General features: G+C 38.3%; 1 protein-coding gene across 3 annotated transcripts in view; it reads right to left on the reverse strand.

Annotated features, from left to right (window-relative positions):
• The window catches only part of NFIA (nuclear factor I A), a 356321-nt gene extending 340131 nt beyond the window's left edge, over positions 1–16190 (reverse strand). The window contains exons 1-3 of one of the 3 annotated variants that reach the window (XM_081306357.1): positions 15997–16190; positions 15183–15240; positions 9290–9821 (exon numbers count right to left, since the gene is read on the reverse strand). In XM_081306357.1, the coding sequence (XP_081162483.1) occupies positions 9290–9821; positions 15183–15240; positions 15997–16100 (694 nt within the window). In that variant the 5' untranslated portion in view covers positions 16101–16190. Of the gene's footprint in view, positions 1–9289; positions 9822–15182; positions 15941–15996 lie in introns of those variants that run through there. The other 2 variants (XM_081306356.1, XM_081306355.1) reach the window with 2 other exon arrangements.
• Between the last annotated feature and the right edge of the window lie 350 nt (positions 16191–16540).

A 16540-nucleotide genomic window follows, 5' to 3' on the forward strand; every position in this document is an offset into this window, starting at 1 on the left:
TTAAATCATTTTCAAACCATTATAATTCTTGATTGAGAGATTTCCAAAAGTACACTGAAGAAAAAAAAAGTGAATTCTTAATAAAAGTTCTTGTCACATAGGAAGAAACCATACAATAAAAGTATTGCAATGACTTTCCTTCCCTAATAGGAGTACATAACAATAGTTAGGCTGTTGAACAGCATCTTACAAAGACTTCATTCTCAGAAGTTACTTGAAAGTACACTCCAAAAGAGAAATTTCTACCATTTAAAAGAAGGGAGGGGGAGTCAATTAAATGAATCCATCAGAAACTTTAGTAACTGAGTAATTTTTATTTGATATGCATCCATGCAAAAATCTTATCAAAAACACAAAAATGCAAGCATTTCTCATGTAAATAAGCTTTTAGCCAAATTCTTATCAGAATACTTGCTTCATCTTAAATGTTTGTGACCTACTTATCTTTAACCTCCAATTACTTAATGTTGAAAATATATTCTCAGATGCACAGTTTTCCATCAACAATTTTAATATGTAATATGAATTGCACTCAGCATAATAGATATCTACAATTTTCATTGCTAATGTGCTACTCTGAGCCTGCACAACTGTTTAATACTACGTTACAAAAAATAGTATGTTACAGAGGTTTACATGCAGATGCACAATGTCTTAATTACTCAGTGTATAGAAAGCTCTTTAAGCATCTACATTCCTCACCCATTCAGAATGCTAAAAAATGGCATGAAGAAGGGCTTGATGTCATCTCACTACTAGAATTCCATCTGTCTATGGCCCTTCTTTGACTTGACTCCTTCTGCAGCCAACATTTTCACAAAGTTGATGAGAATTTGTCAACCTAAGGACTTGTAATGTCAGCTCCTTTGAAAGGCAATGTTATATTTGAAAGTGACAATGAAGGATCCTGTACGTATATTATTCATTTTATGTAAGAGCTTAAAATTAAATAAATAATCCCTTTAAGACTAAAATACACAGAATCGTAAATGCTTCCAACAGGGGCAAGAGACAAGTACATACCCACACGGAAGAGATGGCTTTAAATTCTGACATTCAGTATGATGTCTCTGATTTTGAAAATAAATGAAGAACGACATTGAAATACCACAGTTCCTACTACCTACTGGCAAATACCTTTCCCTACCAAAAATTCCCACTCAGATCAAGCTCTGTGACTCACCACAGATATCTTCTCCAACAGCATGAATGCAATGCACTACCCAATCATGAGCAGGCAAAATTACAAAAGGAAATAAAATCACCCAAACCATAGTAACAAAGACAACAGCCCGACAAAGGCAGATGCTACACAGACATTCATACAAATTTTTAAATAGTATTCATTTTAAAAATATGTTTTAATTTCATTTCACTTTTTTTTAACCCATAGAGCATTTCAAACACTGCCATTAAAATTTTTAAATAAATTATATGCTCTGAAAACTGTCTAGGTTTGTAAAATCACAGATTATTTGGGACTACCACAGCACTTCCCAGAGACAAAAAAGGGTGGGCAGAACGGACCTGGATGCAGAAGACAACGTGGGGTGGGCAGAACGGACCTGGATGCAGAAGACAACGTGGGATGAGTTCCGTTGGTTTTATTCTAATCTTCTTTTGTTTCCAATCTCCGCTTTACTCACAAGCTTCAGCTTTCCCTTTGCAGCATTAACTGACACTTCACCACCCTAACTGTAAGAGTTTATCACTTCCTAAAAGAAAGTCCTATTTGTTTGATTCAATATAAGTTCAGTAGCTTATTTTTAAATATGCCTTACAAGAATTAATATGTTCAAGAGTTAGTTAATATAAATTGCATTTGCTTATTTTTTTTCTATTTACAATCATAAAATTTGCATCAAGTAAGGGTGTTAGTTTTTGCACTGAAGTCATTAAGAACTAATATGTCTAAGTTTTTAAAAATGAAAACAAGGCTCAGTCATGTAAGGGCATTTGTCCCCATTTTAATTTTTTTCTTTCTATTCTAAATTTAAAATTTTAAACTAGTAAAATTTCTTTGCTCAAACATGATTTTTGCTTTCTGTTAAATAATTATATATAAGGTCATAACTAAGGAATCTTTCAAAACAAAGTTTAAAAGGTAATCGTTACAGAAAGAAAATATTTATTTCTTGTATATATAATATATATATGCAAAGTAAAATATTATATGCAATATGAATTTTTTAAATGCTTGATTTAATACTCAAAGATTTCAAACATCTATAACCCATTTGTCTAATATTATTTTACCAAAAAAAATCTTAAATCTGTGTCATAATGCTTGCGTTCACTAAACTTCAACATTCTAAAAACAAGATAGAATAAGTTACTCCGAATTTTTTACCCTAACCCTGACCCAAGTAAGGCCTCCTTCTTTGGCTAAGATTTAGACTCATTAGTAAAATGCCTCCATGAGAAGGTTCAGATTTTGTGTATTTCCCTTTTACTCAAAGACAGGTGTGTGATGGCATTTAAATAATATTCAACTCAAGGCAAGAGGTTGTAAAGAAGGATACAAAATGTATTTGAATTCTTTTAAGAGCATACTATTTGGAATCAGAAGACTTGGGTTTGAATCTTGCTCTGCACAAGTAACCTGGCCATTCTAAGACTCCCTTCTCATTTGTTCAAATACAGAGTGCATTATTTATTCATAAACTGTGTGAAGGGAGGAAGGAAAGGAGAGGGAGAGAGGGAGGGAGGGGAAAAGAAAAGAGCAAGCTACATATATGGCAAAACTTAGTGCAGTGCCAGATGCAGAATAGACACTCAATAAAAGTTCTTTCCCTTCCTTCCTTCCTTCCATATCCTTTTCTCTACTCTCAATTGATCTAGGTCCAAAATATCTACCACTAGGGAAGTGTCTGAAAGACATGAAGAGGAATAAATTTAAAGTTCTCAAAGAACATTAAAGCTATTCCACTTTAATCTTCAGTTATTATGATCATCCTAATCAGTCCAGAGTTGGCCCACACTACATTTTAAAGAACAACCCTCGTCAAAGCACATAGCACAAACGAACTTCTTTTTCTCCATTTTATCTTACTTGGCTTGATTTGCCAACTGAACAGCAAAAATGTCCTCTGCTATAGAGCTGCTGCAGTTGTCACTTGTTGCAGTTACCATTTCTTTGCCTCAAAAGCCATGTTTACTTAACTAGAACGTTAATGGGAGGACTAATTCCACTAGATAAAATGTGCTTTTTACATGGTGCAATTACCATAACAAAACATGAATAATTGTTTTCTAATATTTGGAAGAAAACTTAAAGAAAAAAGGCATTTCTGTCTAAGGAGCAGATAAGAAAATTCTGTTAAGTTTAAGGACACCAAAGTTTTGATGAATAATATATCTCTTACAGTCACCTTAGCAGAAAAGAAACTAAAAGCTAGCTAGCACTACTAGCTTGCAACTTAAAAATCAAAATAGTGAAAATAATAAACGACAAAATTTCCTTAATCCTAATCCCCCAAACCAAGATTATATGTACCCCAAAGTGACTAACTGGACTCTCAAAATCTGAAAGAATTTTTGCTAAACTTTCTAAAAATTTCTGCAGAAAGTCCTGAACCCCTAAATAATCTCTTTAGTCTGAAATAAGTTATATAAAACAAAAATCATGGGAAAATGGATTATAAAATTCTCTACTTTTCATCTCACTGCCCCAGATCTCTTCACAGTCATTATTTAAACCAAAACACTTTCAGAGCATCTCCGTTTGCCACTAAGTTCACGGTTTTATGTTTCTCTTAACAGAGAATGCCAGTTCATTCATTCTGTTCCTCCTCCACCTGACTTCTTCCTCCCCCTCTCGCCCTAAAGGATTTACAATTTATAATATATTTAAAACAGGCTCTGACCGCTAAATAACCATGGGGAAATTACTGTTGGAATGGTAATAAACCAGTGTTTAGCCCATTTGCTGAACTCAATCTGTGTTTTATGTTTTTTTTTCTTCTATTCTAATCCTCAGAATTGTTTTCAATAATCTATATTGACATTTGTGAGCAATTAGAATTGCCACTGCTTCTGTGCAAGATTTAAAAAGCCGGCAGACTGTTCTGCATCCTCTAGAAGCAGCTTGAGGCCCTAACCAAGTGAAACACCCAGTCCTACTGTGTACAGCACTGACCACAACAAAGGCTGTGGTTTCTCCCACACTAGCCTTAAATAGGTTTAAATTAATGCTATTCATCACTGGGTGGAAAGGAAGACAAGGCAAATCCATGCCAGCAGCATTGGGAAATTTTCTAACCCATACACTCAAACCTCTTAGCCATAAATGAACTGACCTCCATTCAAAGACTTAACTCCAGAACAACTTTTTCTCTCTATTCCTATATACTCTCTGCCTTTGAACTTCCATCTTTTTCACTACATTCTAGGTGAAGGATTTTATTACCACATTCTAGACAAAGGATATTGTCACTGTCCTCAAGTTATGCAGAAAACACTCAAGGATACAAAGCCATAATTATCTCAAGCTTATTGGTTGCTAGTGTTATTTTTTAATAATTACAAGATAAACTTAAAATCTTAAAACATGTGCATGTATTTTGAATAGATCCATCAGCCACAAAATCCACCTTGAGTTTATCTTTACAGTAAGAATTTGAAATACAACGAAATTCTTATTCTTTATTTTAAATATCGTGGAATATTAGTCTTACCCTGCCTTTTCCAAACATACTTTATCACTATAAAGCATAGGATCAACTTTCTGCTAAGGAGTTCATAAAGGGACTGAAGAAGTTTAATTATATAATGTATAATTCTAGACTTGAGCATAAACACACACACACCTGCTAACAGAACATATTGAATATATTTCTACATATGTAATACTTCTTTAAACTAATGTGGTAAGTTACCTAAAAATTAAGACATTACCATAATTAAGTTGGCATACAATTATTATGAATAATCATAACAATCTAACATGATTCATTTAAATTTTTTAAATGATTATTCTATATGTACTGGTAACCTTATCCATATACTTATTCTGTATTTAAAATACTAGCTTTTTTTAAAAAAGGAATCATTCCCACTGCTTAAACAGCACTCTGGGTACAGCCTGGATGTGCACAAACACGCACATGAAGCGCACGCGCACACACACACTCACAGACACTCCTAATCTTACACCTGCTCTGAAGCAGTAGGAAGTGAATTCTCAATCTGTCAACATGACCATCTGGTCTATCTGCATATCACGGCTTTCTCTATTACTATATGAAGGAATGGCAATCACGAAGCCAAAATAAAACTAAAATGCACCTGAATGGGAGTATCTCTCTTTTGGTTGAAATGGAATAATATGTGGCGTATCAGAGCAAAACTAGCAATGCTCTAACTAATTTAAAATGAGCATTCCCGACAGCATAATTAAGTGAACAATATGGTACAGGTAATATGGTAATCATTAATGCTGCTGTACAGGTTTACTGTACCAGTATCAAAGTTCTGAGACCCTGAAACATCTCTGCTATTCCTGGTGCAAGCACAATCAAGTGTAGGCCGAGCAATCAGTTACCACTGTAGCAAAGATTACTGTACAAGTAATCTCCACCTTCTACCTTAAAAATAACAAGTGCCCAAAATGCCATTAGGACAATATCAGTTAGCTTTGGTTTTGGCTAGTTAACAGTTACAGAAATTACCTAACAAGTTTTGGTCACTTACTAGTCTTTCAAAGTAAATTTTAAGATCACTAAAAATACTTCCAATCTTAGAAAATTCTTTACCTGAAAAAAGAGAAGATGGCTCATTGTGATTCAGCCTTGGGGTCTAACCCAGTTGAAAACTAGCAAAGGCTCTAGATGAATGAAATATAATTTCATTTGTTTTAGTTTTTAAATGTCATCACACAGCTGCCTCAGAGCTTTCATCCTGCCCCACAACAGGTAATAACTACCAAATATAAATTGGTGACACTGTCATTCTATGGCATAAATACAGCAATATAGATCAGTCCAAGAGAAGAATCCTTAAAAAGTCTAACATCTTGCAAAATTTAACTAACTCTAATGAGAATCTTTGTAAAATCTGATTACATTACCAGAAGTTATAAGAAGCAGTTTAAAAAAAGAAAAAACTCTCCAGAAAGTTCTCGGTTGAGTGCCTACTAATGAACAAAGGTTAACTTTATCTAAAAGGTCAAATGCCTGGTGGCTAAGGTTATGACCTTAACAACTTAAATTGTGACCTTGCCACGTGCCGGGTATATTGTAGATTCTGATACAGATCATCTGGTAAAGACTGGTCATAAATTAGCTTTACTGTTACACGCCCACAAAGAAAACCATTTGCCACAAAACCATAATATCTCCAAGTTGTCATATGATCCATGGGAAAGACAACTCAAATAGAGACCAAATTAAGGGCATAAAACGATTTTGTTCTTTTATACTTTTAACGAGATGAAATTCTCAGGCTTATGGAATCACTCCGATTTCACTACACATGTTACTGTTTATCAGCCACAAAATTCACACAGTTCTAATACCACTGGATTTAAGGGAAAATTTTGGAATGTAGTTTAGGTATTATACTTTAGCATCTCAATAAGCCTTAGAATAAATCACTTCTGCTTTTAAAAAATGATAGATTCTGCATGTGCTTCCAATATTCTTTAAGATTTCAACTTTTTTCCCAAACAAGCAGCCAACGCACAAAGCCCTGATTATTGTAGATATTTTTAAGAAGAAAAGATCTCCTTTCTATAGTCATGGTGGGGGTGAGGGGGTTAGAAGGAAAAAATTCAATATTTTCAAAGAAAGAAAGAAAAAAAAAGTGTACTATAGGTGAAAAGGCCACAATGGTTTTGGCATGTATCTCAAAGCACGTTTCAGTGTCTGCCTCCTGCCAATACTGGCAAGTTCTCAAAACTTTTAAGGAGGTAAAAACATTGTTTAGTGTTTACAAATCTTCAGTATTATAACAGATGCTTGTCACATCGGTTGTATGGAAGTTGACCGATCTACCTCATATTTGTATTGGCAGCTTCCCTTCAACAAATAACAGGTCTCTAAATCTTTTAAATCATATTTGAAATATTTTCGGACAAAAGGCCCTTACTATTCTCTTTTGCAACCTTCCTGTTGCTCTCACAGAGAAGCAGCCATTACTGCGGTCTTGTGGAAACCAATGGCCAGACATTTGGCTGGTGTTCAGGCATAACGAGGGATTCTGGGATACATCAGGAAAACCAATCCTAAAGGTAGTCTGATCCACACTGCTGTCCATAAATCTTTCATAAGCAATAAGGATGCTAACTCTCCTAAGCAAGCTTCTAAATGTCATTTCACCAACTTCGCCCCTCCAGGTATCACAACCGGCAATTGCAACCCGTTAGCTCAAGGATTTGAAGCAAAAGCATAATAATAAACCATCAACAAGGAAAGGTAACACATGCAATGGGAATAGCTTAGAAAGGTTGCATTTCTTTAAATCTAATGGAAATGCTTAAATCGAAAGAACAGGTACTGCTTGTGCTGATAAAAAAACTTCACAGGCATTTCATTTTCATGTTATCTTGTAAGGAAGCAAACAAATGATCTATATCACCTGTTGGCACCCTCAAGTTTATGTTGGCCAATTAAAGAATTCACTATAATTTATAAATCATTTTTCTAAATATCTAAAAGATAAACACAAACTTTGAAAGAGTGCTCCATGAAAACCCTTGTGACACATATACTTTTTGCAATCTCATGCACTTACATATGCAAATAAATAAAAATAATTTTTAACTTTGCTTTTGTCATAAACAAAACAAACTAACAGCAGGGTAAAAGAGGGTTAAGGAAAGGCTATTTGTTCCTGTTTAGAGATCATTTGAGAAGTATTGCTCTTACATTTTTGCTACCCAGAAATGGCAAAAGCAACAGGCACTTCTTATAATTAAGTATACATTTTCAAAAACCCAAATATTTGAAACGCTTACAGAGCACATCTTCTAAAATACTCATCTATCCCCTGCCAACAGAATGCAAATGATGATGTGACATGCTTGCAAAATTAATTTCTCCAGTTTCTTAAGTAAGGACAGATGGATAACAAAAGTTCTTTCTAAATCGTATATCGAAAAAAAATAGCAAATAGAATATCAGCTGACTTCTTTAAAAATCATCTAACATTTATAGAACTTAAAAATTTTTATTAAACAGTGCAGTGTTGACTTTATAGATATTATCTTCTCTCTCCTCTATGGACAAAGTACGTAAATAAACAAACCCCAAACAATCCACTGGTAGGATTCCACAACTTACTTTCTTCCATCTGGCTCAAGTAACTGCCATGAAGGCAATCTAGCAAGACCGATATGTACATATAAAAAGTCAACAAGTTACACAAGACCTGAGCTCTCCCATAACACAATGAGCCTTTTGTCTAAAACAAGATGAAAGGAACAAAGTAAAAATGCATTATTTTATCCAGTCCTCAATAGTTTTATCCCGAATGTTGTTCTAAATACTGAAACATGATCAGGTGAAACATGCCTTAAAAAACAATAACAAATTTCTTTAAAAAAAAAATCAAAACAACTCATTGCCTCAATTATCAATAGTGACTTCTCAGCATTTTCATGCATTGTACAGGCAGGTTATTTTTAATATTAACCCTTCCATCATTTATTTACAGAGTTAGTTTGGTTCGTTTCCCTTAGCTATTGGAGAGGACATTGAGAATTCCTAAGTACAAACCTACTAAGCTTGGGTATTAATATGATTATCTTTCCTTCATAAATGATCAGCAATTTGATAGCAATCTTACTTCCAACTAACTTCTTAATTGGCAGGGGGTTCAAGAGGCCCCAGTGGGTTAAATACATTCCCCACAGAAAAGCAACTAAAAAGATTGCCTCACCACCAAACTAAATGCTTTTTAAATAGATCACATGCCAGTTAAAACACACTATTTATTACAAAGGTTTTTCACTAGGCTTCCCTCACCCCTCAACGAGAACTGTGACTTACACTTCACACCTGTCTGATACAAACACCTTGACAGCACCACTTACCCAAAGAACTGAACTTGGAATTCTCTCAAAGCTAGGCTTTTCCACCTGAATGAAGGCTCAGACACAGGCCTTCAGGCTTCTCTGACTTTGGTCTACCTCTGAAACCATAATGGCTTTATATAAGCGGCCCGCAAGTTGGAGAGCTCAAGAATGGCGGAGCGCGCACACACACACACACACACACACACACACACACACAGGCGGTCAAGAAAGAAACACATAAAAGAAAGCAGAAGAAATTCTCACCATCGCACTTACCTGCTGCATGCACAAAGTATGCCAAATATAAATCGAGTTCCTTAACAGAAACCCCTATGTGATGGGGTTGGACACAGAGCCCTGGATTAGAGCATTGTGGGGACTTTACAAGGCGCTCGCCATCAGTACTTTCCAGCGGAATACCTTTAAACAAGATGACCATAACAAGGTCCAACCTCCAGACTTTATCTGCCTGGCGGAGGCAGTCAATTCTTCGCATCTTGCCTTTCTGGTCTGGGTTGGAAAGAACACAACATGGAGGTTTTTTCCCTGTAACTGTAAGAACAAAATCCTCTCGATACTCAGGTCGGATATCTTTCCGTAACTTTGCCAGAAGTCGAGATGCCCACTTCTGCTTGACCTCTGGTTTTTCACTTAGCAATTCATCCTTCACGGCTCTCTCTTCTTCTTTTGACATACGCTTTTCATGTTTTTTGAAGTATTTTCGTTTTCGGGCCTGCAGGTTGAACCATGTGTAGGCGAAGGCTCGGACATGGGGCAGAAGTGCTTCGATGAAAGGATGAAATTCATCCTAGGGAAAGGGACCAAAACAAAAATATGAATAGCCTGAAAAGAAGAGAAAACAACTTTCTTCAGAGAATTACCTTAAAAATATTCCTCGTTTTACTTGAAATTCAATTCGAGCATTGTATTACCTAAATCATACACAAAATCCCTAAGGGAAGTCAAAGGGAGAGGGGACAAAACTATCAGTATCATTTCTCATGATTGGTAAGAAAAAATTGCTAATTTTTTTTTTAATGTTCTCATATGTTCACTAAAGCATATCAGCTTCTATTGTTGGGCCTAGTCCCCAAATCCCTTTGATAGTAAATGAAGTTCATGTAAATGCTTATAAAAATATATAATCTTCACCCTATTTCAAGAAAGGCATATCTAATTTTGTCCCAGCCTTGACCTCACCACTTGTAGTACAGCCAGGGCCCAGCCGCCAGATTGGCAAATCCTAAACATTTAGATGCCAGTCAATGTTTATGGAAGTCTAGGAGCAAAAATCATCTCCACCATCAATGAAAACAAAGGCTTTCCCTCTAAAAGTATTGCACGCAGACTGTTCCGTTTCTTATTCATTTTGGTAATATCTTGATTCTTCTTTTAAATATTATAGTTGCATATAATTTTTGAGTCAGAAAATTAGAAAAATTGGGCAGATCCTTACACAAAAGAAGAATTGGATATTTATTAGGCTAAAATAAAAAAAAAATGTATGCCCAAGACATAATTGCTGATAATATAGGAATTAAACAAAAAGAAGAAAAAAATGACAAAGAATAGTGTACATGCCAGAGAGTAAACAGAATTCGTCACTATGACAATACTGTTACAACTAAATGCATTAAATTTGCTGATGTGATTATGAAATGCCTTCAGTAATGATCGTGCCTAAAAAATGGATCATTTAATTTTGGAAATCTATTCCAGCTTTTTCTCATAGAGAAACAGAGAACCTAGTATATTCCATGCTCATGAGACTCCAGAAAAATCCTCTTAAATTCAGGTAATTGGGAAATAAAATTGAACTTAAAGCATTTAAATTGTTTTTCCTGTTTTACTCAAAATGCTGGGTTTTATACTGATATTGGGTTAAGAAATATAAAAATAAAGAAAAAATTATACAGTAACCTCCACAAAGCTTTCAGAGTACATCTAACTTCTAATTAACTAATCCATGCTAACCTTATATGACTTCTTTCTGCCACATAACTGCCCGCAAAAGATAAGTTATTTACTTTTAAATAATTGAGGATGAGAAAACCAAAGAGATATTTGATGACTTTTAAAGGCTATAAGATAAATATTGTAAAATGTATTTTTTTTGGTTTCTTATAATGATTTAAATATATACTTTTGATGCACAAGTAATTGTAATGTCTAAAATATTGTTATTATTAAAGCAATTATTAAATTGTTTAGTATTCAAATGTAAACTGAGAGTAAACTGGTAAAATATTTTAATAGTCAAATATGTTAAAATTTTACAAATTATAATCAGTCATCAAAGCACCGTATATGACTGGTTTTTTTAAAGCAAATATATATAAATGTAATGCATAGTAAATCACTGCAATAATTGACATTAATTTTTTTTCTCCCTGCATGAATTTTAGGCTCTATGTTTCAAGTTTAAGTTTGAAAACTGTTCTTTTTCAATAAAAGAATCCAGAAGAGAAGTAGTCAGCTTTCATAACACATGTGCATTCTTCAAGTGAAGGGAGAAAAAAGAAAAATATAAGAATTATATTATTTTTACCAAAAACCATTAGCATTTTTTAAATTTCTGATGTTGGAGAATCTTTCTTATTCCCATACTTTAGAAGAAATAGGGGGCGAGTCACAGTTTATCTGCTAAAGGTATATGCCAAACCACAGAGCATTTAAACATTACTAAATTCTGAGCTCATCCTTGAAATGTTCTTAAATACACAAATTTTAAGTTTGAAACAGTCCTTCACATTGACTGATTTTCTTATATATACAGGACATGCTGGGGACCAAGATTCTATGGCGTTACGCAAAGAACTACTGGAGTCTCCCTTCAACGACACAGTGAGCTTTCACCAAAGGGAGGATTTCATTTTAAAGTCTCAGCCCCATTTTATAATGCAAGGAATAATTTAGCTCCAAACAATTCATATCTATGCTAAAACATTACCTGAAAGTTTTATTAATGCTAATAATATTTTAAATAAATATTATAATATGGCATTTTATTTGTCCGAAGACATATTTAAAACGCTCCTCAAAAAACTGCAAACTACAAACTCTGTTCATTCGTGTTCAGAAGCATTTTGTTTACCTGCCAACCAAATGCCCATATATCTCATCATAAAAATCTGTAAAGGAGGCCAACTATATCAACTAGTTGTTAAGAATAATCTAAGTCACCAATTTTGCACCAAAATTATTTATAACATATTATTCCCCAAAGGTTTCTAGAATGTGCCAATAAAAGTGCACAATATTCTGTATAACTTTACTTACATGCACAATTACAGTGCTAGTTAATTTTTTAAAATATATCTTTCTCGACTCATGGTTAGAAATATTCCAGAACATCAAACTAAAGAGTGTCACTAGCTTGCAGGAAACGTCCAGGGATAAAATAAATGATTGGTTTTAAAGAAAAAATTACATGCCCTCATAAATCACATGGCTGAACAAAATACCATAAGCTATATAATATTTAAAATTATTCAAGAGAAAACAAAAAGAATAGTTTACATAAGTAGTCGGTGAGAATGTTACAGGCCACCAATAAAAACAAACCTAAAAACCTGTTCTAAAAGCAGTATTACTTTGAAACAGCATCTTAAATGTTGATCTGTTTGAAAGCAAGCCAAGTTTAAGAACCACAAAATAGTGATATTTCTGGAAACTACTTTTTTTTAAAGGTTCACCTATAAATTTGTCCTGGTTATCATTATATAGCCAGGTACATGTTTTAGTTATAACATGCCCATCCTTGATTAAAATAAGCTGTCTGGTATTTTCCTGGTAAAGTTTTGTAAAATTATATACAAGTAAGTGGAGTTTGTTCTTTCACTTAGAGTACTTTCATCATTGTGCTTACTGGATTTTTTTTAAATGAGCAATAAACTACTAAGCTTTTCTTTCTACAACTAGCTCTAAAGTATTATAAATAGTCCAGAATGTTAAATAAATTGTAAATTATTTTTAAAAGAACCTCCCATAAAATAAATGAGCCTTTATCCACTACTTATTGTACATTTTTCCACAAACTTTTACACCAAATAAATGTTTCTATTAGTGGTGTTTTAGAAGAAGGCCTAGTGAATGCATCAATCAATGCTACCAAATATGTAGGAAGGAAAAAAAAAGAAAAGAAAACTTTCTTAAATGTGATAATAGGTCAGGTACCAATAGAAGTCAACTTTGTCAAATACCTGACTACACACCCTGGGCCTGCATGGATACACAGGTATTCTCACATATGCACAATCCCAAAATACAAGTTTATCACTTCAGAACTCACTTAAGGAGACACTAAAGTATCTGTTAAGGTCCTTGCTTTCTGTTGCAGCACACTGGTATTATCTACAAGTTCTATGTGTTGCAAACTTTTGCCAGCTAGAACTTCAGCCTTCGAATCTCAGCATTTTCACTGCAGTCTTTAATTCATTCAAATTATCTTACACTTTGCATCTTATCCATATGCAATTGTGAACCTTGCCAGAAGTGGTTGGAAAAGTTTCATTCCACACTTCCACAAGTTACTAAAATAGGAACTTTAAAAGTTTGTTAAGGGGGAAAACTTTTACAATAACTAAAAGCAACTGCTATCCATTATTAATGCTAGGCCTAAATCCCAAACAGACCATTTCGACATAAAAGATGCATTTAAGAGTCTTCTGAGATCAAATAGCCGGCATTATTACTGTTAGATATTGCAATAAGAAGGGTTGTCATGTGGGAAATAAATCCAGAATCGAGAGAGAAAAGAGAAAACTAGTGATACTTTTTAGCCTTCCAAAGTATTCCGGTTAAACCGTTATCTCCTGCTGAATGAAGGCAAGAAGTGGTAGCAGGTTTTTTTTTTTTTTTTTAAGGGAGTGGTGAATAAACATTTTATTTGAAACATATAACTTCATGTAGGTGATTAATGGTCTGATTGAAATGTACCAAAGCAGTATGAAAGCTCACACTTTGCTTTAAAAAGAAAAATTTAACGCAAAACCACTCTGAGTTCATGCCTTTTAGTCAAAGAAAATAAATAATATATTCAAAAGGGACCAGATTTGGGGCCGCGAAGTAGCAATATTTTGCCTAGGGGTGGTGCAGACAAGGGAGGGATGGACTGGGAGGGCATGGAAAGGAGGGGCGGTGGGGCGCAAGAGCCCCACGCTCCGAGTTGAGTCGGAGGGGAAAAGTTGCCCCCGTCCTGCGCGCGGAGCAGCCGGAGTAGCGCAGAGGCATCGGCGGGGGGAGTCGCGTCCGGCCCGGGCCGCTGCTCGGGCTCGCGGCCGGGAGCCCAACTCGGCCCGGAGCTCCCCAGCCCGCGGCCTCTGCCGCTCGCCGCCCTGCGCAGCGTGGCCTCGTCCCGGCTGCGAAACTTTCACTCGGGGAAAGCGAGTGATAGAGCCACCAGAGAGGGGCGAAGACGAAAGCTCCACCCGGCCGGTGCGGGGGGACGCGTGTCCACGCAGCCCGGCTCGGCCGAGAGCTCGCCGCCGCCCGCCCGCGTCCGAGGGGCGCTGTCCGGGCTGGGGCCGGGACGGCGGCCCGCGTCCCTCCCGCGACCGGACCCCGAAGGCTGACAAACAATAAACAAAAGTAAGAGTTTGGGGAGGTGCGAGCTCTGCGGCGGCGCGGGCTCCGGGAAGCGGGCCATGGGTAAGGGCACCCGCCGTCTCCCCGCACCCGGGGGCTGCAGCTGCCCTGAGCTTGCGGGGTGCGCGGTGGGCTCCGTCGACGGCCCCCTCCCCGGGCGCCGCGGAACTACAGGAACCCTGCCCTGGGCAGCAGAAACGCTGAGTCCAGATTTCAGCGTGTCATGGGCTGCAACCCGGCTGAAACACGTGCGGGCGTCCGAAAACACCGCCGTTCCGCAGTCGGTCGCCCCGATATTAATTAACGCATTAATAAGAGGGCGCCATTAGCCATGTGCCCACACAAATGGCCGTGCAAGAGGAATGCACCCGCATGGAAACAAAGTTACTTTCTTAAAGCTGTAGCCCCCCCCCCGGGTACACGCGCGCACACACACAGAAACACGCGCAGACACAGGCACACACATGCCCCGGGCCGAGCTTGCGTGACGGTCCCGGGTTCCCCCTGCCCAGACCCAGACAAGCCCCCACTACCAGACCCCCCCCACCCTGCTCCAGTCCTCCGCATCCAAACAGCTGCTTACCTGGGTGAGACAGAGCGGAGAATACATAACTGCCGGGCGGTGTGGTGTGCGTGTGCGTCTGGGTGTGCGGTTTGGAGGTGTGCGTGAGTGTGGGTGAGAGAGGAGAAAGAGGGAGAGAGGAAAAGAGAGGGAGAGGGAGAGAGAGAGAGAGAAGGGGGGAGAAAAAAAAATCAAGCCTGCTTATTGCGTTCACATTTCCAACTCGGCTCAACTGCAGCCAGCCAGCGCTATTGCCGCTCCATGAGCTGAACTTTAACCCCGCCTAGAGTTTCCCTACACTCCACTATACATGTCTACTGTACGAGGGCGTTAAAGGCATAGCGCACCCTTTCCCGCTCCCGCGCCGGCCCGGCCGGGTGCCCGCCAGCTGCCCGCGCGCCCGCCTCCGCCTCCGCTCTGCACCGCACCGCACAGCCGCCGCCCGCTCGCGCCGCCGCCGGCTGGGGGGGGGGGGGAGGTGTGGGGGAGGGGGCGGCTGCGGCGCCGCGCGGCCAGCCCGGTCCCCAGCCTCCGCGGCCGCTTGCGCTGCCCGCCTGCTCGCTCGCTCCCTCGCTCTCCCCCTCGCTTGCTCGCTCGCTAGCTCTCTAGCTTGCTCTCTCTCTCTCTCTCTCTCTCTCTCTCTCTCTCTCTCTCTCTCTCTCTCGGCCCCCCCGCCCCCCCTTCCCCGCTCAGCGCATTACTGGGTAACGCAGTGAGGAGCAGTTACAGTCTGTACTCCCGGGCAGCTATAGGCTGCCACAGGATGTGCTTAAGCAAACAAAACTACTTTTCCTCATCCCCATCCCCCCACCCCCCGCCGCAGACCTTCGCGGACCTCGGTGGAGGATTTGGGCAACTTTGCCAGGTCGCCCTGCACCCCCTGGGCCACGGTGTGGGCACGAAGAGCACCGAGGAGGAGGCCGGGCGACACATTTGCATGTATGCAAATTTCTTTTAAAAATCAGACCTCCTAGGTAACTTTTTTTCCCCTCTGAAATGCGGTACGGCTCAAAGCATTGTAATCTCTCCAGCGAAGCTTTCTGTGGGAATAGATTCGTCGGCAGAGGTAATTATGCACAAAATCCTGCAAACTTTGGGCAGCTTCAGTCCTATGGCATTCAGAAGCGGGGGTGGTGAGGAATAATTTCACACAGAAGATTCACCACCGGATTGGAGATGCGGGGGGGGGGGTCTGGAGAGAGGAAGGCGGAGATTAATGAGCGTTCTCCCTCCCAGGACTCTGTAACTAGTGGGTTTGAACACAGATGCCATACAAAAAGTTCTGTCACGTTCAGAATCAACAGTGGTTTAGCTGGGACATCTTTTTTTCTTTCTTTTTAGGAGGAAAAATATATATGAAAGAATATCCCCGTAGGGAA

The sequence above is a fragment of the Spermophilus citellus genome (assembly GCF_964194105.1).
Source record: "Spermophilus citellus genome assembly, chromosome: 9".
Classification (NCBI taxonomy): Eukaryota; Metazoa; Chordata; class Mammalia; order Rodentia; family Sciuridae; genus Spermophilus; species Spermophilus citellus.